At 36.3% G+C, this 24,820-nt stretch overlaps 1 protein-coding gene across 1 annotated transcript in view; it reads right to left on the bottom strand.

The window, feature by feature from the left end:
- LOC108708421 (AF4/FMR2 family member 3) overlaps positions 1-24,820 on the bottom strand; it is a 158,006-nt gene that overhangs the window by 37,608 nt on the left and 95,578 nt on the right. The window contains exons 5-7 of the mRNA XM_018247096.2: positions 22,409-22,460; positions 15,231-15,282; positions 6,534-6,571 (exon numbers count right to left, since the gene is read on the bottom strand). Of these exons, the coding sequence (XP_018102585.1) occupies positions 6,534-6,571; positions 15,231-15,282; positions 22,409-22,460 (142 nt within the window). The remainder of the gene's footprint in view (positions 1-6,533; positions 6,572-15,230; positions 15,283-22,408; positions 22,461-24,820) is intronic.

The raw sequence follows: 24,820 nt of genomic DNA, 5'->3' as shown, positions 1-24,820 counted from the left end.
ATTCCCATAGCTAGAATGCCCAGAATTACTATCCCAGAAGAGGGTCTCAAAGAACTAATGGATTGAAGGGCAGATACATCAATTAGAAGATTTTTCATGACAGCAGAAGGTCTTGTGTCTGGAGCCAACAATTTAGAAGAGGATATCAATACAGGAGTATCTAGAAATGTTTTATTAAAGTCTCTTAAGTATGTCAAGTTCACTAATGATTTCCTATTTGGCACAGCAATAGAGACTGTTAAATTGTCACCCAGACTCATGGCTTTGGTAGAAGTACAGTATGGATGAAGGCATGGAAAGCAGCATCTGTCTTCAAAGAATAGACTTTGCTCATTGACCTTTGAACCAGAAGTATTGCTTGGGTCCTTACTAGATCGGTTGATTGAAAGTCTTCAAGGTGCGAAAGGTAAGACCTTTCAACATCCATTTTGCTGTACAAACAGCACACTAATGGAATCTGCTAGCTGGTCTAAACAATAGGGGAGGAAACTGTCACTTCTGTAAGCACTGCCTGTAATACATTACTGCCAAACACTATACACTAAGTGGACAAGATGTTTAGTTTATGCCGATGGCAAATGTATGTAGGCATGACCATGTAGCTACTCTACAGATGTCTTTTGGTGATGCATTACACTTATCTGCCCTGTACATTGCAATTTCCCTTTCTGATGGTTCTCATTATCATCATCATCTCATGTTGTCCTGTATTGGTTAAATAAATAACCACTTGAAGCCATCATGCAATAGAGGCTTTGGAAGCTTTTGCAAAAAGCAATCAGACAAATGTAATGCTGTTAATTGCACCTTTAATATTGCTAGATATATCTGCAGGATAATTACCACATTTGATGTTTTTGTTTTAACTAGCTAGATTCTCTTCTGTTGTTTAATTGCTGGACATATCTATTATGAGCACTTACTCTCCATATTATAGAAGGATTATTAAAATGTACACCAAAAAGCTGTCAAATCTGGTGGAAATGAATTCCCTTTGTGAGAAGCTGGCTGCCTGTACATGTAGTTTTGGGGAGAAGTAAGCAATGGTAGGCAAGTTTAGCAGAGGATCAGGAACAAAAAGATAGGGACACAGCGTCTTCAAGCAAAACACAGGTTTATTTCACCAAGCCTTTCCAAACATGAAGTAACAGGAATACAGTTAATTAGCATTTCAGCATCACACATTCAAACTTTCCCCCTCTCTTTGGGGTTCTTATCATTCAGGGTAGCTTCCATACTCTGGAATATTCAGGCTTCTCACCAAGCCCTTCTGACTTTGTCCTATTCACTTTCTCCTCCAGGGATACAAATTCAACAGCATCTGCCTTGGCTCACATTCTGGCAGCACTATAACCCTCATCCAGCACAAGAAGGTAAACAGGGAGCCTCACACCCTGCTCCAGCACAAGGAGGTCTCTAGGGAGCAATAAGGGTAATCCCACACCTATTTTATTTGCTGCTCAACTGCAGTGTAATTAGACAGCTACCTGTAGTTGGGGCAGTTGCAAAACACTAAATGGAGTATGGAATGGAGGGCCCACCCTGCTCTCCTCTGTTCACTCCACGGACCCATATATCCAGATTTTCCTAAGCCAGCAAAATAAATACAGCCTTACTTGCTACAACACTATACATTTTTCCCTGTAGTTAAAGTTTTACCAGTTCAACACAGGCACAATCATTTCAAGCACATCTCTTACATATCCCCCATCCTTGTTTAGACCCAGGGGCAGAACACATTGAAACCCCAACAGAAATTCTCTTTAGTTGGCCTTTTCATCTCATGGCCACTTTACCATTGGACAGGATGGAACACACTCACCAACACTGTGGCATCGCCAGCATGGCACTCCATCTTGCTTGGACCATCCCGCTTCATCAGTTGCACTTTACCTTGCTGTACCTTTAAGGCATCCTGTGTGTACAATGCTCTCTGTGGCACACAAAAAACAAATAGTCTCCCTCTCTGAAGACTTTGCTCCTGGCATCTCACCATACTCAGCAACTGCTGGCCTTCCCTTTGTCAACTTTTGCAGCAGTTGCTGAAACGTAGCACTAAACTTTTGATGCCATTCTCTCAAATCCTGCAGCCCTCTGCAAAGCTCATTTTTCTCCTGTGGGGCTTTCATCACTCTCTTCCCCACTGGCATCTTTACCACACTTGGCATACAGACTCTCTCCCAAGCAAAACACGTGTATTTCACCAAGCCTTTTCCAACATAAAGTCACAGGAACACAGCTCATTAGCGTTTCAGCATCACACATTCAAAACTTTCCCCTCTCTTTGGGGTTTCAACATTAAATGGAGTATGGAATGGAGGGCCCACCCTGCTCTCCTCTGTTCACTCCACGGACCCATATATCCAGATTTTCCTAAGCCAGCAAAATAAATACAGCCTTACTTGCTACAACACTATACATTTTTCCCTGTAGTTAAAGTTTTACCAGTTCAACACAGGCACAATCATTTCAAGCACATCTCTTACATATCCCCCATCCTTGTTTAGACCCAGGGGCAGAACACATTGAAGCCCCAACAGAAATTCTCTTTAGTTGGCCTTTTCATCTCATGGCCACTTTACCATTGGACAGGATGGAACACACTCACCAACACTGTGGCATCGCCAGCATGACACTCCATCTTGCTTGGACCATCCCGCTTCATCAGTTGCACTTTACCTTGCTGTACCTTTAAGGTATCCTGTGTGTACAATGCTCTCTGTGGCACACAAAAAACAAATAGTCTCCCTCTCTGAAGACTTTGCTCCTGGCATCTCACCATACTCAGCAACTGCTGGCCTTCCCTTTGTCAACTTTTGCAGCAGTTGCTGAAACGTAGCACTAAACTTTTGATGCCATTCTCTCAAATCCTGCAGCACTCTGCAAAGCTCATTTTTCTCCTGTGGGGCTTTCATCACTCTCTTCCCCACTGGCATCTTTACCACACTTGGCATACAGACTCTCTCCCAAGCAAAACACGTGTATTTCACCAAGCCTTTTCCAACATAAAGTCACAGGAACACAGCTCATTAGCGTTTCAGCATCACACATTCAAAACTTTCCCCTCTCTTTGGGGTTTCAACATTCAGGGTGGCTTCCACACTCTGGAACGTGCAGGCTTCTCACCAAGTGCTTCTGACTTTGAAACATACAGGCTTCTCACTAAGCCCTTTTCACTCTCCCCTCCAGGGATACCAATTCAACAGTCTCTGCCATGGCGCACCTTCTGGCAGCACCACAACCCTCATGCAGCACAAGGCAATATCCAGGGAGCCTCACACCCTCCTCCAGCACCAGGAGGTCTCCAGGGAGCAATGAGGTATAATCACACACCTCCTTCATTTGCTACTCACCTGCAGCATTATCAGAGAGCTACCTGTAGCTGGGGCAGCTGCAAAACTCTAAATAGAGTATGGATTGGAGGGCCCACCCTCCTCTCCTCCATTTACTCCAGAACCCATTTATCTGACTTTTCCTAAGCCAGCAAAATAAACAATAACATAGTGTTGCTTGCTGCAACACTATACATTTTCCTCATATGTAAACATGATCATTTCAACCACATCTCTTACACCTTTTTTTGAAGATCCAAAGTTGGTTTAACGCCAAGCTTCCTCTTTTGCTGTAAACTCCAGTATAAAGAGTGAACATTTTTATGTGAATTGACAACAAAACCCCAAATAAGCCTAGTAAAGTTCATAGAAATTTATGGGAAGAACCAGTACTAGTGTAGAAAAATTGCAAAGAAACTCGCTTGGTTATTAAAATTCCCTAGGCACTTGTCTTATTATGTATGCAAATATTTTACTTATGGTTTAAAATTTGCCTGAAAGCTTTTCTTTTTCTTTTTTTTTTAAAGCTGACATTTGCATGGCAATAGTGTGTAAAATGTACAACAGAGAAGTGTATAGCTGTACCTCTTTTTGCACATTTATAAATGTGGTCTAAAATGATGCATACAAATAAAAGAAAATTGTATCTAGAAACATATTTTCAAGCTTGGATTTCCTCTATGCAGAATGGAATATGCTTGATACTCTGCATTTGAAAGGGTTCAATGATTTAACTAGCAGTTTATGGTTTCTGCATTTTTTTATATCAGCTCTAAATGACTTAAATGTGCTCTCCAGGGGAGAAAAGCAATCAATTAGCTGAAAAATTCTACAAGTTATTATAAATATGGATGATTTTCCAGTTTTCCGCAGCACTAAAAATATGTTGCCAGTGTGCTTTTCTGTAGCCTTTGGATAATTATGATGCATGAGAGAAAGTGTGGAAGTCTCAGATTCTGCAAACACACAGCTGAGCAGTTTACTGTCAGCAAAACAGCTCAGCGTGTCAATAGATCTGTTATGCATGGGCTGCTCAAAATAATTGCATACATAAAGCCTAGGTAATACCTCTTTTTATGCAACATTATTATTTGCTTAGAGCAACAGTTTCAATTTTTTTTCCAGAAATCACACTTTTTGATATGAACATGGCATTACTGAGTAGTGTTTCATGCCTCCTCTGTGACGATATCCCTAAACTGTCATGATCTTGCTGAATGCATATTGTAAAGTCTATAGCAGATTTTTTCATACATTTTGTGTTAAGACCCAATTTGTGCTACAACATCTGGTTGGTTCCCCTGTCACTTATAACAAGGTTATAGATATATAATATATAAACACATATATTCAAGATATTTAATAAGCACTAACCCCCATATCGACTATCAAGCAGGGCAGAAACATCTGCCAAAATGTGTAAATATTTTAATATTCAAACAAGGAACATAGTTCAAGGAAACCCCTTACCCACTGTGGTGCTTGGAGTTTTAAGGCCAAGTATGGGGTAAAGGGACAGACAGGGGAACACTAGGGGGCTGATTCACTAAGCTCGAGTGAAGGATTCGAATGAAAAATACTTCGAATTTCGAAGTATTTTTTGGGTACTTCGACCATCGAATTGGTTAAATTCGTTCGAATTCGAACGAAATCGAACGAATCGAACGAAAAATCGTTCGACTATTCGACCATTCGATAGTCGAAGTACTTCCCCTTTAAAAAAAACTTCGACCCCCTACTTCGGCAGCTAAAAGCTACCGAAGTCAATGTTAGCCTATGGGGAAGGTCCCCATAGGCTTGCCTGTGATTTTTTGATCGAAGGATTTTCCTTCGATCGTTGGATTAAAATCCTTCGAATCGTTCGATTCGAAGGATTTAATCGTTCGATCGAACGGAAAATCCTTCGATCGATCGATCGCAGGATTAGCGCTAAATCCTTCGACTTCGATATTCGAAGTCGAAGGATTTCAATCCGAGGGTCGAATTTCGAAGTATTTTTAACTTCGAAATTCGACCCTTAGTGAATCGGCCCCTAGATGTAGTTGGGGAGAGTGTCCTGTGAGAAGTGGCTACTTTTTCAATTAGGGTTGGGGTTTCTTTTAATGTCATAGTATGATGTGTAAAATCATGCAAAATTATAAAACTGTACATAAATGCATAAAAAGAAGGGTTTGTTTGAACATAGCTGCATAAAAAAATGAGTTCCCATACTGTTTACTCAACATTTTACATTAATAAAGTTATGCCATGGGAATTTGCCCCATTAAATACAATAGGTCACACCAGTGGTCCCCAACCTTTTTTGCACCACAGACCAGTTTCAAGCAAGATAATTTTTACTGGGAACTGGGAAGGGGGGGATGTTGATATCTGGGTGCATTTCAGGCTTACAAAAAACAGTATTTTGGTCCTTATCGCAATCAGGACTCCCAGGTTACACCACAACTAGAATGCCTTATAGCAATAATGTAATTTTAGGTGTGAAAGTAATTACATATTTTATAAATACACAAATTAGCTCTTAGCAAAAACATAAATTGTGTGTTTGTGATGCATAGTGCTAATTTAAACATAAAAACTACTTTTTTACAACTGCCACTGCAGTTATGGTCACGCGAAAATGGAGGCAGCACAATGATGTTATTGACTTGTGCCTACAGAATCACAAACAGAGTCACTTTGATGCAGAGAACCAGAAATGACAGTGCTCCAACTTGGATGCATTGGGCACAGTGGTTTTGGATGCAACTTCCCCTTGCAGCCACAATTATGCTGGCATTGTGAGAAAACACACTGCATTCTGGGTAAAACAACATAGTGAATTGCATCTGAAATTCCACTTTGCCCACTGCACTTGATATAAAACACACCTGTATAAATTTACTCCTTGAAGTTAAAGTTTTCTATTTTCAGAAAACTTTTTTATTTTGCAAGGCATTATCTTTCATGTATATATTTCTGCAAAAGCTATTCTTGAACTGAAAGCGTTCAGGGAAGAAGCACTTCTATCCAGTAACAGCTATGGGTATTCACAAAAGGCCTAAAGGAGGCCTTCTGGTAGTTGTCTTATACTGTAGATAACAACTGCTTAGTGAAAATGGCTTTCAGTGTGCCAGATCTCATGATGACTAATACTCCACACTATACAAGACTCCATATTTTACAAAGCAATTTATAGTTCGTAAAAGTCATAAAATGTACCTGTCACTTTGGACTCCAATGTTTTCTTCCTGAACTGTCTGTTGAGAAAAAAGACCAAATATGTTTATTTTATATTGCAAACCAAATTAAAAGATGATTGTTTCTTGTTAGCCAAATTTTGTGTGAACTGCCACATTTCTGCTCTCTTAAATAGGATGTACCAAAGCACATTTTTTGTCTTTAAGTGATATACATACTGTAGCTGCGCTGAGACAGTCCTTGGTTTTGATTAAAGCTACTATTTGTCACTGGAAATGTTTTTTTATATGACTAACTGAAGAGAAAAATATCCAGAAAACAATTTCTTACAGAGGGTGATAAAAATTGCCAACTTGGCCTGTCTAGACCATGTCGGCACTGCCATAAAGTATTGAATCTGCTCGATTTGACCTAGCACAGGGCTGCATTTATTGCAAAATATTTTACACTATTTATACACATATATTTATAATGAAGAATTAGGGGGTATAACAACCCAAACAAAAAAAAAAATTAAAGGCAATTGCTAGTGACTGAGACAGTGCCATTATACTTAGTTTTTGTGATGTATTCTGCACGGGAAGATTTATTTCTATCTCTGTTATATGTACTGTCCTGTACCTCTCTAAATGCTTTGCCCAGAATTTACTGCAATATTCTAAGAGCAGTTACAAAGGCTTTGCACCACTATAAATGCTTTTTTCAGCTGACAAAAATGCACAATACAATTTTACAAAGTGGCAGACAATTTCTCTATAATTTTACAGCAGTTTTGTGTTGGTGAAGATTTAGGGCCAGATTTATCAAAGTGTGAAATTAGAGCTCACCACAGAAAAATGTACCCCCTTTCTATTTATTCTTTGGGATTTTTAGAAGCACGATTATCAAGTGGTGAATATTAGCTTTTACCCCTTATTAAATAAGTTTCTAAAAATGCCACAGGAATGAATAGAAAGTTGGTGCGTTTTTCTGTGGAGAGCACTAATTTCACTCTTTGATACATCTGCCCCTTAGATATGTATAATATTACATTGTAGGTATGAATGGAAAAGTGAGAATTCTGACAAACTGTAAAACATTCTCAACATGTTATCAGCACGGGGTATTCGTTCTTCTAAAATTCCACCCATCAAAAATTATTTATAGTAAGAAGAAAATACTTCTAGTGATGCTTATTGATATCACCATAGATGTGTACAAAAACCTTTATTCAAACTTTGAGGAATATGTGGGCCAAAATCACTTCACAATTTAAACCACCTTGCTGAAAAATATGGTTTTACACAGGAGTGCTTGGATACTCTTTACAAATAGGCAAACTATCAGTATAAATGGAACAACTGCTAAAAAATTGGTAGTAATGAAATGGACGAGTCCACAACCACCTCCTGTTCAGCAATGGACACAGCTAGTGAATATCAGACTCCCATTCATTAAAAGAATGTAAATTTGCAGATGTTGCCCCCCAAAATTGTATGGGACCCATGACTGGAAGCCTGCCCAGAGACATGACTAAAAACAGACTGGCATATTTACCACCTACGTACAATGTGCTGACTCTCTTATGTGTTTTTAAATTGTGTATGATCAGTTCTTGAAATGCTGTACTTTGTCATTGCTTCAATGACAGAATATGGAATTGTATGATCAGTCCTCTATTGTCATAGCAATGCCTGTTCATGTTTTACAATAAATAAAAACAACTATTGTGAAGCTGCAGAGCTTGTATACAATAATTATTTGACTCTCTGCTATAGTCTGTTCAAAAAAGACCATGACCCATACTTTGGTCTTGGTTTATATTCAACCACCCAATAGAAAGAGATAATATCAGTCACTTGTTTCTCTATCAGCTTCATCATTTGAATGCTATTCAGAGTATGTGACCACATATTCTACAATGCACAATAACTGTTGTAATCACCAACAAAGAGGTGCAGAAAAGAAGAGAAGTTGTAAAAGATTTGGCTAAGGTCATCCGGCAGGAATCCTATACTTTCAAAGACCCCATTACTGAGTTTGTGAAATGCTTATACATCAACTTTGACTTTTGGGCACTGGAAAAACGAAGAGAATGTGGTGCTTGTAAATGATTTTTTCCTTATGGCCTGCCTAGAAGACTAAATTGAAAAGACCACGCTCTTTATATTTGAGACTTTCTGTCACATCCATCAGTGTCAAAGCACCAGCATGTTGGCTGACAAGCTGAATATGACTCCAGAAGAAGCTGAAAGGTGGACTGTCAATTTAATTTGTAATGCAAGACTGGATGTAAAGATACATTCTGAACTTCGCCACGTCATTGTAACAAACAGTGCTGTCTCTTCCTATTAGCAAGAGACTGAAAGACAGGAGTCTTGCATTCTGTAGCCAATGCTGGATATAAATACTGAGCAGAAAATAAAACAAAACATCAGAAGAAAGCTCAAGATTTTGTATTGTATTGGTCAGTTTATCTGAAATTTCCAGCAGTTTTATGTTTCACTGGTAAAACCCATACGTTATCTTGCCACAAATAGGGGGTTAAAGATTTTTTTTTTTATAAAGGTGACGCATACTCACATTTAAATCAAACGTAGACAAAATTCTCTAAATGACTCTATATCCCAAGTCCAACCAGGGTGACCAAGCCCAAGACCAAGTTTTCAACATGTTCCCTGAATCTCAAAAGTCAACTTAATCAGAGGAACAACAGCATTAACTAGTTTCTTCCAAGAATATACAGTGGGAAGGGGGAGGGACAATGTAGGGCATTGCTATATTATTTTTGGCACAGAACAACAAAATCAGAATCTGTCTCTGTCCAGTTTTGTTGGAGTAACAGGGTCCATTAGTGACAGGACCTTAGGGAACCCCAGTTCTTCAGCTAAGACAAATACAATATTAGACCAGTTGATGCTAATTATGGGGCATTATGGGAACATAGAAGCTTACAGTGAAGACATTGGTAAATTGGAATTGAAGCCTTGCTGGAGCTATGCAGTACAGCTGATGTGTTTTATAAGGATGAGAATATTTTTAAATATAATGGGTACTTTTCCTTTTGATTATAACTTAATCAGATCTAGATGCAACACAGGCAGTCCAGTTATCTTTATTATAACAAACATTTATTTAGTCAATAGACTAAATATAAAGAATCACATAAATACATAATAAACGCAATCCAATATAAATTCTTGAGCCAGAAGCCTGTTCAGTGAAGTCTTCAAGGGACAAGCACTTTAAACTCTGTGAAGAAGTATGAAGAACAAGGAATTTACTCATGCTTCTTCAGAATTCAGGAATGTCTACAAAGCCCAAGTCATGAGATAATATAATATTGCTTTATGGATCAATTTTTTCTCTTTATATTACTCATCACTCTTTGACTTTATCTACCTGATCCCAAGTTTTATGGTCATCATGCATTTCCATTCACCTAGTCCCTATGCTTATGTATCTATGTATTATTATAAGATAGTATAACATTTTCAATTAATAAATGTCCATTTGATCTACAATGTCAATATTTACAAGGTACATGTATGTTTTATCTTTATGAGTTAGGCACATGCCTACATACAAGTACACATGTGGATAGATTTATCAATTATCAAGTTAGAGGGGAAGAAAACACAATTGCAGGAAAAAAAGAAACAAAGCTCACACTTTTTTTTCTGCAACTGTGCTTTTCATTGTGGAGCACAAGACACAACAAGCATGCTTACGTTTTCTACTGGAAAAAAGGTTGCACACAAAAATGAAAAAAACAAACAAAAGAAAACTGCATTGTTCCATTTATTTTCAAAAAGTTACTTGAAATCTTTCAAAATAATTTCCATTGCTGTCTACAGAGACTTGGTAGCACATTTTTGGCATTTTCTCTTTAATAACTCTCGACTCAAAAAATATTCTCCCGTATATTCAAGTTCACGTTTTTTCTCAGAATCGCCATTGTTGATAAATCTACTTCATAGGGATATTCATGTTATTTTTTTTCTAGAGGCAGAAGGAAATGTTTTCATAATTCACATATGGTGAAGTATTATTTCAGTGAAGCACAGCAACACTGAATAGACTGTCCTGTTCCCACAAAAAAAGAAACCAACTAGCCTACAAGCCTCATTGATTCCCATTGAGTCCATAAAACAACACAGCTCTACTTCAAGTCCATAGAAAACAAGTTTCTGGCAAAAGCAATCATTGTAAGCTTTGCTACTCTCTAGAGACTCCATCATGCTAAAACCCTTTGATGGAAAAATAATTGCTCAAAACTCTCTGGCTGGTGCAGGGTCACAAAGTTTGCCTATTTATGTACACCTTAATCTATCTGAAAAGTGTAAAATATTGAAAAAAAATGTTTTTAAAAATGGCACATGGGTGTGTTAGAGAGAGCACACACAATTCTGTTTCCATTTATTTTGTAGCTTAGATATAGGAGCATAGGTACACAGAGAAAGTTCTTTACAAAATCATTCATGGTTTTTGCAGCAGTTATTTTTTAAAAGGATATGATATATAGTAAATATGCCCACCAGGAGTCATTTTATAAATACTCCAAACAGTAGACTGTTAATGAAAGACTCTGCAAGAAGCATATTCATCAAAAGTTAATGAGGTAATAAAATGAAACAATCTTTTCGAATATTTGTTGGATCATTTCATGATTTTTTTCTTGGCAATTTTCCATAATTGGCAATTGAAGCAAATTATCTATTGCTTAGAGTGATCCAAAAACATACCCTGTATTAACATCAGTTATTTTAGTTCAAGAATTTCTGTATACTTAAAGCTGTTTTTTTCTTTCTGGTGGTAAACTTTTTCATATGGAAACCATTAACCAGAATGTTCTGCAATACATTCCACAAAATACTATTAAATATTTAAGTACAGTACATTCTGCTATAGAAATGGTAAATGTTTCCCTCTTTTAAATATTTTATAACCAAAATGTGTTAGTTGACTCTTCAGACCTGAACCCAGATTAAAGTGACTTTATGTAAACTTGTACCTCGGTATTTATATATTTCTATTGTGCTTATTTTCCCTTTTTTCCTTTAAAGTAAAGTTTTAAAAAAGCCAATTACTTTACTAAACTAACTTGTTACCCAACAGGCTTTCTATTCTTTCCAAGAATACTTTAGGAAAACCGAAGGCAGCCACATAAAAATAAACTGAACAATGAATTGTGGAACTTTGGAACTTAGATAGTCCCAAGCCCAAGTGGTACAGAGAGTAAGGTAATTTTATCTGTGGTCATGAGATTAACATTAATATAATATTCCAGTCTTTAATTAGCATGTCTGGGGTTCAGTTGTAAGATGTATTTCAGATGCAGTTTGCAGCCATCGCAGCACTTCATCAGGTGTAAATTCGCTAGACAACGCTAATTTACTAAAATGCGTCCAGGTCCCCCAACGCTGGCAAATTCTCTAGCGTTACTTCTGCAATCAAAGTCAAAATGCGATTGCGATCAATTCTGCCTAGCGCAACTTCATTAGTGGTCTTCACTCAGGCTAATTTGCATACAGCGGGAAATTTAAAGTTCAATGGACGTATATGTTGCAGCAAATACATTACACAAATCCAGGGAACCTTAATAAATAAAATAGAGTTGTTATAATGCCCTACACATGAGCCCACTGTATAGTTTATGTTCCATATGTTAGAAAATGTAAGGGGGAACCCTGTTACCCCCAAAAAATGTAAGGAATTTTGCAGGCTATCACTCTGAAAAAAGGAAAAGACACCAGCATTTTTTGGGACTTAGAAACTTTTCCACTGAAAATATGATGTAAGTAACAGAAGATTGCGGAAGATCTATGCACTCCACTTCACCTGTTCTGAGCTGGCGAAGGCAAGTCTGGCAAAAGAGGTAAAATCCGCATCTTAGTGAATTTCTGGAGTAACGTCCATTCGCCAGAGAATTTTTTTTGAAGTACTGTCTCTTTAAATCTTCGACTTCGACCATTGGCCACCTAAAAGCTGCCGAAGTGCTGTTTTAGCCTATGGGGGACCTCCTAGTACCTGTATGGAGGCAATTGGGAGAGTTTGGGAGATCGAAGGTCGAAGTTAAAAAAACTTCGAATCAAAGTAGATCTAAGTATCATCGTAGTATGAATTCGGCCCACTTTGACCCCAAAAATCTTCGACCTCCATTCGGTTGATCTTTTTGAATTCGAAGTTCGAAGTTTTTTCTAACTGCGACCTTTGATAAATATGCCCCTATGAGACAGAAGGGGTTGCTGAAGTTCAGTGCTAAATTTTTTGTTGATCGAAGACATCAAACTTTACAAAAGATGTTAAATGAATGCATTTTCCTAAGGGAGATATTATTTTTCATTCGGTATATTCTTGCCTTGTCCTGAATAACTGTAATTGCATGTCAGCCCCATCAAAGATTTTGAACATCAATGTAGTCATTTTTCACATGACCTGGTGGAATTATACCTCATTTCATTATTACATTACAGTTCTGCTAGTTGGTTATTTACATGTTTAATGCTAGACCTCGCTGCTCAGCATTGAAATGCAATATCATTCCAGCTATAATTTATGCATTTCTTCAGTCTCAGCAGGGCTCAACAGCACAAGTTGGGCCTTGTGGATGAACATGGTCTACTCACACAGGCAAGCACAAAGGCCTTTTTATACAGTCTTGGCAGCAGGAATACAGATTGACTGTCCTGGCTATACATTTTCACATAGTTTTAAACACAGAAACCTAATCCAGAAGAATGTTTGTCATGAAACAGTGAAAACGGTACGTTAGAGAAACTTTGAATTTATTTGCACAGCCAGCAAACTTTTTTTTTCTTACGTACGTAATGTATACAGTTATCTGCACAGAATTTGGAAACTTTTCACCATAATTAAGCTATATGATATTTTATGCTGTAAGCATACAAAGCCACACAGAATAAACAACAGAACAATTTCTGCATAGAATGATTTGTTTTTCAAAGATTTTTTAGAAGGAATTTCCTTGTTTCATAGGATTTCAACAAGAACATCTTGTGACCCTATACCAGTGTAATGGTTAAGCCCTGAGTAGCACAGCAAGCTGTTTGCAAGCACCACAGGGACCGAATATTACCATGCTAACCTGGCACCATGTTACAGACTCCTAGTCAGCGCTCGGTCAGAACCAGAGAAAAGTCAAAATTATTTAATGTAATACTGGCACCAAGCTGTGGTTTGAAATAGAGACAGGAGTATGGATAGAGGAGATCCTAAATAGAAAGATAAGTAATAAAAAGTAACAACAATAATAATAAAATTGTAGCCTCACGGAGGAATGGTTTTGGCTGCTGGGGTCAGTGCTAAACTAATGCATGAAAAAAACCAAAATAAAAAGTATAGCACCCAAATTAGTTATTTTCCTACCTTTAAAAACAAACTAGGTTGTTGCATACTCCAAGACACAGGGCTTCTAGCGAAGCACAGAGCTGAACAACGGAACAGACACATCTTGGGTAATTTTACACAACTCATAAGGCTTTTCCACAGGAAAGCATGACTACGTTATTGCCAAGGGTATAAGACTGCACAGAGCTTTATCCTTTTCAGTCTATATTTTTAAGTACCTTTCAAGCTGTCAAGCCAGGTACATGGTCTCTGGTTCTCAAATGGCAATTAGCTGTTCCGTCCTTTTCAATGCGTGTATAAAATAAATGGTAGTAACAAAATTTCCTGAAAAGAGCATTTCATCTGATTGATTACTAGCAGGATAATTAAATGAGTCTACTTAAAGGAGTAAAGAAAATCCAGATCACCCTGAACTATAGTATAGCTGTTAAAATGATAGATTGTCTTATGCACACTGGTGCTGGGAAGATCATCGATGAAAACCCGGGACACAGTTTTAATGTATTTCACTGGCATAGCCGTTTCCTGACTTCACACTCACACAGTGGAAATATATTTCATATATATATGTAATGACTTTAGTTTTAACATGCAAGGGTGTCCTTCTAAAACACGAACATTCAACTGTTGGCCTGGGGGCTGCTTGTGGCATTTCAAAAGAATCTGCTTGTCCCAAACTTGGCTATGGAACTCTTTGTATGGCATAGTTACATAGTTACATAGTTAAATTGGTTTGAAAAAAACAACAAAGTCCATCAAGTTCAACCCCTCCAAAGTAAATCCCAGTATCCATACACACACCCCTCCCTACTTTCACATAAATTATATATACCCATATCTGTACTATATATTATATCTCTATAAACTATAGAGTTTAGTATCACAATAACATTTTATATTGTTGTTATAATACATGAATATCCAGTAAATTATATCCTTATAAATGGTGCTTAGTGATGTAATTGGTTATAATCAAAGCTTAATTATGTAATTTCTGTCACATGACTTACTGAAACTTGCGTATTAAAATAAATAAAGAACCCCCTGTTACAAAACATGATGATATTAAAAGTCACCTCAGAGTTCCATGACCTGCATATAAACACTCGGCCTTCGGACCTTGTGCTTTTAAATGGTCATGGATACTCCTCTGTAACTTATGATATCTTTATATTTTACAATAGGGGGTACTTTATTTTATATATATATATATATATATATATATATATATATATATATATTACTTCAATATTTTGTATATTGACTCTCACAGATTCTTTACAGTTGAATACCCTGCACTATATACATATCTATATATACATAACATATTTGAATAAGTTCAAATCTTATTTACATTTATGCCATTACCTGATCAATGTCCTCCTCATCGCTGCTTAGCTTCAAGTCATCTTCCAACATCCTACAAAAAAAAAAAAGAAAAGTATTACAGATGGTGATGTTGTCTGGCTATAAACTAGGATTGCAATATGGATATTTCATATCTGTATTAAAGCATGTACCAGGACAACCCCCAGTCGAAGAGCTGCCAGTCAATTTTTTCAATATGGAGGATTCCAAGTGGGGTGAGACCAATTACTAGTAAAGTAGTAGCCCAAGTATTATTAAGTTAAAAATACTTTATTAGGACATACGTAAGCCTAACACATTTTGTGCCTTAGTGGCCACTTACTAATAGACTGTTGGTCCCCCAAGGTACAATCCTTTTAAAGGAAAACATATAGAAAAATAAATATATATAAAAAATATATTTTTTGCATTTGTTTCTATATATTTTTTCCATATGTTTTATATAATGTGATTTCTATTGGATACAGCTCTGTACAATGCAGTTTGTGCAACATTTACTTTGTAATGAGCTTTTCATTTATTGGTTAAGGTTCTCTGTGATGTAATGCATTTTAATTGGTCGACACCCCTTTAAAAGATTGTACTTAGGGGGGACCATCAGCCTATGAGTAAGTGCCCACTTAGGCACAAATGTGTTAGGCTTATGTATGTCCTAATAAAGTATTTTTAATTTAATAATACTTGGGCTACTGCTTTACTAGTAATGGGTCTCATCCCACTTGGAATCCTGCAGTTTGCTCTGTTGTTGCTTTTGTTATTTTTCACTGTAATTAATTTTCATGTCCTTAGTTGCTTATAACCAAATTATAGCATTGTCCTTTATTTTCCATTCATCTATTCCCCTCATTTTCCTAACAAGAAAAAGTAATCTGCCAGCAAAATCACCAGTGTTTCCCCAGTCCATTCTTGATGAAATAGCGTAATGGTCAAAGCATAGTTACCTGCAAAGGAATTTATTGATCCAACAACATATTTTGGGTATTGGAACATGTTTGTGGTATCCTCTGAGATTCTGCAATTTAAAATTTCTAAGGCCAGACCATCACCAATTGGCACAACAACCAGAGTCACAAGAGGCATGACCATAACAGGGAGGGAAGTTTTGTATTCCTATATTTTTACATTTTGGTAAATGGTGATGGCCAGCTAGACATGCAGGGAACTAAGGCACCACCAAAAATGCACAAAGGCAGAACAGGGAAGACCACCATATACAAGCTGTGGCTTTCCTAAATTTCTCTGCTTATGCTACTGCCATCTCTACTCGATCTAGAAACCCAAATTAAAATGAACACCCCCTTTTTTAACTTAGAAAACTCATCCCTACCATTGTTTTAGCATCTCTTACCTAATATTTCGGCTCCTTCATCAGAGTAGTGGAAATATTGCCATATGGCAATCAAGACATATGTACAGTATTTATTTTTTGCATTTATAAAAAAGACAAGCAAGTAAATGATCCTAGTAGTATAATTTGCTCTAAACATGCAATACACTGAATACAGAGTGTCTGTCTGTCTTCCCCTGGACAAAATTGCTTTGGGATGTTTTATGTTTCAATTCAGCACCTTATCTCACTGAATGCTGCAGCACCATCTCATCAACTCGATAGTGCCGTTTGTTATGCTTGAATTTCTCAAACACATGGTTTGACTTTTCTCATTTCCTCAATGGTAGCTATGCTCAATCTAAAGTTCTTGAAGGATACTGCTGTATTTATTTTTCATTCTATTGCCCTTCACTGCTATACTTTCTTAAAACAAATAGGATGGGTTTGACCTGTATGAAAGTATTCAAAAACTGTACTGTTATTACTTATCTGGTGCTATTGTAAATGCCTGTGAAAAGGATCATTGATCTTGTGGTGCTTTCCTCACCATGTGTCGATAATACACTTATGGGGTTACTTATTAAGGTCCGAATTTATCTCAATATCGGCTGCTACAAACTCCAATCTAACCCGCTTGGGTTTTGAACGATTATTTATTATTACATTTTCCCAAAAATTACCTTTGCGGGAAAAGCTCAGATTTTCACGTTTTTTTTCGGCTTTTTCACCCAAAGCTCCGAAAACATTGTGAAATTGCCCGAGACCCCTGACACAACCAGAAATCAAAGGGACTGTTCCCATTGACTTTTATTCAACCTCGACAGGTTTGAGATGCCGTGTTTTTATATTATGGCATTTTAGCCCTCGGGGATCAACAAATTACGAAAAATTTGTGATTTTTTTAAAAGTCATATTTTATAAAAAAGAATTACAAATTTTTCGGATTTCGGGGAATTTCGGGTATTCGGAGCTTAGTAAATAACCCCCTTAGTATGCATTTTAAAGTCACATAATCAAAATTTTACATTATGCACAATTACACTTTGGTGCCTCAGACCCAGTCTAACTAGGATAACCCCTGCAAAGATGTATCCTGAGGCCACTCTGTATTGCCCTACAAAGTATTTATGTATCATTCTTAATAAAAACACTAAATTTGGAGTTAATAAAAACTGGACATATGCCTAGTGAACTGCTGATAACTACACTCTGAATAAGGTCTTTCAGCCAACTGGCTAATTCAGAACTTTCAGCATTTCTAACTATTGCACTGTTCAGTTTAATGCCTTGTGCAAATGATTAGCATTAGCAGCAATGACAGCATTTCCTCTGCCCAACCTTTTAATATATGTAAATTGATTTGTTTGGCACAACCTTGTAGAGTTGCCACCAGCCTGCTATTTTACTAGAAAAAATACAGGTATGCGATCTGTTATCCATAAACCCGTTATCCAGAGAGCTCTGAATTAAGGCAAGGCCATCTCCCACAGACTCCATTTTAATAAAATAATTAAAAATGATTTCCTTTTTTTCTGTAATGATAAAACAGTACCTTGTGCTTCATCTCAACTAAGATATCTTTAATCTTTATTGAAGGTAATAGAATCCTATTGGGTGGGTTTATTTAAAATTTACATGTTTTTTAGTAGATTTAAGGCAAGGAGATACACATTTCAAAAAGATCCCTTATCCAGAAACCCCAAGTCCCATGCATTCTGGATAACAAATCCCTCTATACCTGTAACACAAAATTACTTGATGCCAATGTAATTAATAGGGTAGAAGGAAACAAAAATAACCAGGCTGATTTTTTTTTCCAGAAAAATTTGCAGTCCTACTGATATGTCACATACTGATGTTGCTATTATTGAGCTATCCCTGACTGCTAAACATCCATACACATTCCTCCTTAATAACATTTACAGGTGTATATTTTCAGGTGTCTTTTTTTTTTTTAAAACCTACTTTCTAGCAATCCACTGGCACACTTGCACTTATATATTCATAATAATAAATACATGTGTACTGTATAATAAATATCTGACCCTTAACAAGAATAAAATCTAACCTACAGAATATTAAAAAATGCATCACCACGCTAAGGCTGAAATTACAGGTTTCTATTCAAACTACACTAGTAAAATGGTGGCAATGATTAAAAAGAAAAAAAAGAAAAATGACTGTCTACCCTCATCTATTTTTCAACCCATTCTGAACAAAAAATTAATAATTTTTGCTGATACACTGCAGTGTGCAAAAAAAATAAAATTGCCTTCATGGAGCAAGATATCACATATGTTTGTTTAGGATATTTCAGACCTTGGCTTGGTTCAAGTGAATTTACTCTTTGAGTGAATCATGCTTTGGCTCAAGCAGCTGTGTAGCTATCCAAGGCTGAACTAAGGTAAACAGATATATACATATATATGACATAATTTGTCTGCTGTCAGTTAGATAGTATGAGATTAAATTGCCAGGCTTTAGCTTCTAGCGACGTACAAGTCCCACTGCTTTTGAAGACACTAACATTAAAGAAAAATAAATGTTCCCATAAAACTTCTGCAACAAATTCAAATGCTACAAAGGTAACTCTGAAATGTTTATATTCAATATATCTAAAATATAGGAATGATTACTCAATTTTACTGCTAGTGAAACATAGCATTCTGTGTATAAATTCTTTATAAAAGGAGGATGACTAATAATAAACATTAATAAAAGCCAAGAGTAAGTAGCCCACTAGAGCTGCTAACAAATGCAAACTCATGAAAGTGATACTGATACAGACCCATAACAGATAGGCTCATGTCAGTATTGTAATAAACCATGGTTATGCTTTTTAGCCAAATTGGCTTTAAGCTGCCCCTAGCCCATCACTACTTCTGTGGATGCATCCAGAACTCTTCTCACTGTCAACAACAGGAAGGACTGTGAGCAGTTCAGAACCAAAAAAGGGGCAGATAACCTTGACATTACAGTAATTTTAGTATGTTGTAGAGTGTCTTATTCCTAGCAAATTTCAGTTGGTTTTGATTTTTTTCCTCTTACATACGTGCATGTGTGTGTGTGTGGGGGGGGTCACTGACCCTGGCAGCCAAAAAAATCTGACTTGGTGATACGACAATTGTAAAATTATGGTCAAATTTTATTGATAATCATTTTATTAAGGCCATCTTTATTCATTTTCCAGTCTCAGATTGAAACCATGAACTGGTTACAGGGATAAAATGCCCTTAGAACTAGATAACTTAGCAAGATGAAATTGGAGAGCTGCTGAAGAAAATGCTAAATTACGGAAATACTAATATAGGATCCATTATCCGGAAACCTGTTATCCAGAAAGCTCTGAAATATGGGAAGGTCATCCCTAGACTCAATCATAACCAAATTATTCAAAATGTTAAAAGTGATTTTTTTTTTGTCTAGAATATTAAAACAGTACCTTGTACATGATCCCAACTAAGATATATTTAATCCATATTCAAGGCAAAATAATTCTATTGGGTTTATTAAATGTTTTAATGATTTGTTTAGTAGAATTAAGATATGGAGACCAAATTACTGAATGACCCCTTATCTGGAAAAGCCCAAGTGTCAAGAATTCTATATAATTGGTGCAAATTTTCTCAAAATATCACTGTCTATATCATGGTGAACTGCTCCTTTATTGTACCCACAAAACAATTGCACTGCACATTTTCAGTTAATAACTACAAATCTGGGTCTACTTACTGTATGTTGCTTCCCACTGTTGAATGGCCAAGGTTTTGATTACTACAACTTTAGGCTGCAAAGGCTGCCTTGTGTGCTAAAATAGCCTAATCTCTTTGCATTCAGATAGGATTATAGTAAGAATAATATTTACATTTACCTTCTTTTTCGTTGGCAATTACAACTTCTAATTAATTGCTAATTATGTTCAGTTTTATCAGCAATTAAATCATTTAGTGTTGTTAGTGTTGTTACATTTAACAGTTCCTTTAACTTGCAGATTGCAAAATGAATAAAATGATGACAAATTGAGGGAGTGATTTCATGCATCACGTCTGCATAGAATCGTGAAGCACCAAACACTTTTTTAAAGATTAAAGACGTGTCTTTTGGCCTCTGACATAAATCTGTTCCACTTAATGCCTCCAGGTGGCAATGAAGTTCTCTATCAGTTTATGCATTCAAGTGATTACCTGTTTTAAAGAGCAATTATGTGACACTTTTTAAACACTATGGCAGTGAACTACAATACAGTAGAAAATTATATTGCTGACTGACTGCCAGGTTTTCTGATAACTCATTCAGATTGAGCCAGGATATAATTAGCTCTTTGACTAAATCACCATAAAAAAAACTGGATGATCTTTATAGTACGGTTTGTACTAGGCCATTGCACTACCAATTTATTGCAGATATCAAAGCAGTTGGCACTGTACTATGCTTGTTATATCTTGTTCAATGTCTTCTCTTGGCTACATGACAAATGCTGAATCTGTGCTGAATGCCTTCAGTGCCATAAAGCTCTCACTCAAGGAATTATCTGCAGAATAAATTATACAAAGATTCTTAAAGCAAATACATAATGAAATAGAACCAGTAATATATAGCACTTTTACTATCTGCACATTATGTGATGTTGTGCAAACAAGTTTAACTCTGGACAAATTATATAACACATTGGTAATTAATGATTTTTACTCAGTTAAGTGTTTTGAAACATTGTCATTGTCATCAGACCATCCATTTTTTGTAAATGTCAGAACAAAATGTTGGTGTAAAATTCAGGAAAACATGATGCAAAATCAGCAAAAAGCACCAATTTGAAAAGAATCATAAATTGGCTGGACCACAAAAAACTGTGTAAAATGCAGGAAAGCTTAGAGGCCTGTTCAGAAGTAAATTTGTGTGGTTTTAAAGGTTTTTCAAACCACTATTAAACTCTATCAGGGGAATGTAATAAAAGTCGCAAAGAGCAAAACAATTCGCACCAATAAGACTAAAAATCCACATCTCGCAATGTAATATTGTTCCTTAAACTGTTATTGCATTGCGAATTTTAATTGCGCATTGCGAATTTTAATTGCGCACTCATAAGAAGTGCTTGAAGGTGTCGTAATCTTTTGGAGCAAACATAACGACTTTTTCAGTAAGAAGTTTTATTACATTGACTGCGCATTGGCGCAAACTCTAAAATTCGCAAACAGTCTTTCACTGTCGGAAGTGGTCGCTAAACAGTTTCCGGGCTCGCAAAAGCTATATTAAATTCGCACAAAGCTAAATTTGTTCGCGCAAAGGCATAACTTTTCGCATTGCGAATAGTTTTTCTGTTAGCGATTTTTATTACATTCCCCCTTATTTCTCTAAAATCATGCATGCCATGAAAGTTATGAAAAGATCCAAATCTAAAAAGTACTAATGGAAAAAAGTGCAGATCAATCCAAAAATAATAGACAAAAAAATCTCTAAAACCTCTAAAAATAACAGGGGCCTTGATGTGGCATGTGAGCTTACATATTTTGGCCACACTAACACCTCATTTTTTGTAAAAATAATTTTTAAAGGCAAACCGTGCACTGCCAATTTTTCAGGTGTTGTAAAATTGAAGTTCCACTGTTTTAATATTTTTACTTTTTCAATGAGAAATGCTTAAAAAAGAGCAAAAACACGCTGCTTCAGAAAATAATAACCACACTTAAGAAAATGCAATATTTTTTAAAAAAGGGGGAAAAAATTGAAAATGTCAGTTTCATCATAATTTGAACAGGAAGGCATATTTCAGCTGTTAATAAATATGCCACTAAGAGATTCATTCCTGTATGTACAGTATATGGTGTCAACTCATTTAGAGATTACTCACGATATCCGAGGTGCACACTTTGTCGGGCTCCTGTCCTTGAAATCAGCATTCCCTTTAAAAAGAATAAACAAAATATGCGGTTAAAGCCTTAGGTGCTCTTGTATTATCTATAGTACACTCAGCAGCATAAGAAAACACCTCAATATTTTTCACCCTTTTCATACAATATTTATTTAGGGTTAGAACATTGGCCATTACATGTGTATAAAATAAAGAATAAAATAAACCTTTACTAATAAAACCTCATACCTTTCCTGTCAACATACTCCCTTCACCAAGAGTTACACACAGTCCACATCAGGTTTGAGGCTGAATTAATACCTTGCTATCTATTTTTTTTTTGCCTAGCATTCTTGATATAGTCCTATGTGACTGTTTTTAACCATTTATATACCACTAGCAAACTCACATTGTGACGCATTGGACACATTTGTGATGTGCACAAGGGAAAAAACACTGCATAATTTAAAAAAAATAGCTTCAACATTGTTATTTGTACTCTTACATATTTTATCTATTTTTAGACCCACACCTCTCCTTTACGCTGTATTAATGCAATGACTATAGAAAATTAACTTCTGATTGCAGGTAAAGTATAAGTGTGTATCAAAACAAGTGACTCATGCTTATTATACTTCTTATACTTATACTTCTTCTTATACTTCCAAATGAGTGTCCGAACTCCAAGGCTAATAGTTTCAGCAAAGGGAGGGGTGCACGGTAATTTTGTTTACACCAATTATTTTCAGACCAGCACTCCCTGTTATAAAAACTCAATTATTTATTGTTGCATAGTATCAATGCCAGATGTTTCCGTCCCCATTAGGACCTTTTGGGGACCGAAACGTCGGGCATTGATACTATGCAACAATAAATAATTGAGTTTTTATAACAGGGAGTGCTGGTCTGAAAATAATTGGTATCTATCTATCTATCTATCTATCTATCTATCTATCTATATAGAAACAAGGGATAGTACGCACTCCGATCGTCTTTTCTTCCAAAATTTATTAAACTACATGTTAAAACATCTGTTTAACATCGACATTTCGGTTGTGTTCTACTACCTTTCTCAAGATGTGTTACCAAGCTAACACATCTTGAGAAAGGTTGTAAAACACAACCGAAACGTCAATGTAAAACAGATGTTTTAACATATAATTTAATACATTTTGGAAGAAAATACGATCGGAGTGCGTGCTATCCCTGGTTTCTGTGCACACTTCAACCAGAGCACAGCACCCAACATTAATCAGCACTCAGAGAGCGTGTGCAGACTTTGCGAACACACAAACACACAATGAGGTGTAATAGTAGCTTCTCTATCTTTAGAATGGTAGTTTGCCAGCCTGAACATGGAGAACTGTCTCTTCAAGAAAATTCTTTCTTGTGCCTTGATAAATTGGTGAATATTTTGTACTTTCACCAATATTTGCCAATACAAATTCAATTCACCAAAACTTGTTGTACTCTCCTTGCTGTTATTTTCATTTTTGGCAAAATTATTAAAAATTTTAACTTTCAGCCTTTAGTAAATATGGCCCTAAGCAACAAGTAATATGTTATGTTGCTTTAGTAGTATAGTTGAGCACCTCACACAGGCACACAGCTGAATGGAGATGAATAAATGATACAACCCAGGGAGTTTGTCTTATACAAAGCTGATCCTTTTGCTCTGGTCCTCAGTCACAGCAACACTCGGCAGGCTACACCACACTTAAATGATTGTGTACATGAAATTACTGCCCTAGCTGTAAATCTGCTTTTACAACACGCTGAATTTTAAATTAGTCATTATTTCTACACTGCACAAGAGGCCTTTATATTTACAACTAAATTTCAACTTTTACGTTACCCATAAACAAACTTTAAATTGGCCCTAAAATGTGAATGTGTTATGGATGGGATTGTTACATTACTCTTCACTTTTTAATATCCACTGAAAGTAAAATGCATCTTCATTCCAGAAAATGATTGCTTTATTCTCTTCTCTTTATTACTGTTTACAAAATAAACTTATTTCTTGAGAACAAAGTTATCTTGAGAACAAAGTAATCTGAAGAATGAGTTAACTCCTTATGTTCTAGCCACCTTGTATTTGGTCAGTTATACACTTGAACTTTTCCATGAACAGTTAAAGGAGGACCAAATCATGACTAGAAATGCTGTTTTTAATATACTAAACTTACTGTATCATATCATCGGTTCATAATCCCTATATCAGAAATAATCCTGGCCTTTAAATTGTCCACAGAAGCTGCCCGTCTTCTGATTTTGTTAGGCCATCTTTTGAGTGCCAGTGGCACTGCACATGTTGAGTTTGCTCCGGGCTGCTGTTGAGCAAAGCTTAGGTGTATTAGGAATTCACCAAAACCCAATCAGAAAGTTTGAGTTCCATCTGTCATAGTAGCT

The sequence above is a fragment of the Xenopus laevis genome, chromosome 2L (assembly GCF_017654675.1).
Source record: "Xenopus laevis strain J_2021 chromosome 2L, Xenopus_laevis_v10.1, whole genome shotgun sequence".
Lineage (NCBI taxonomy): Eukaryota > Metazoa > Chordata > Amphibia > Anura > Pipidae > Xenopus > Xenopus laevis.
Note: the sequence above shows the minus strand (reverse complement) of the source record. Positions and strands in the feature narration are given on the sequence as shown.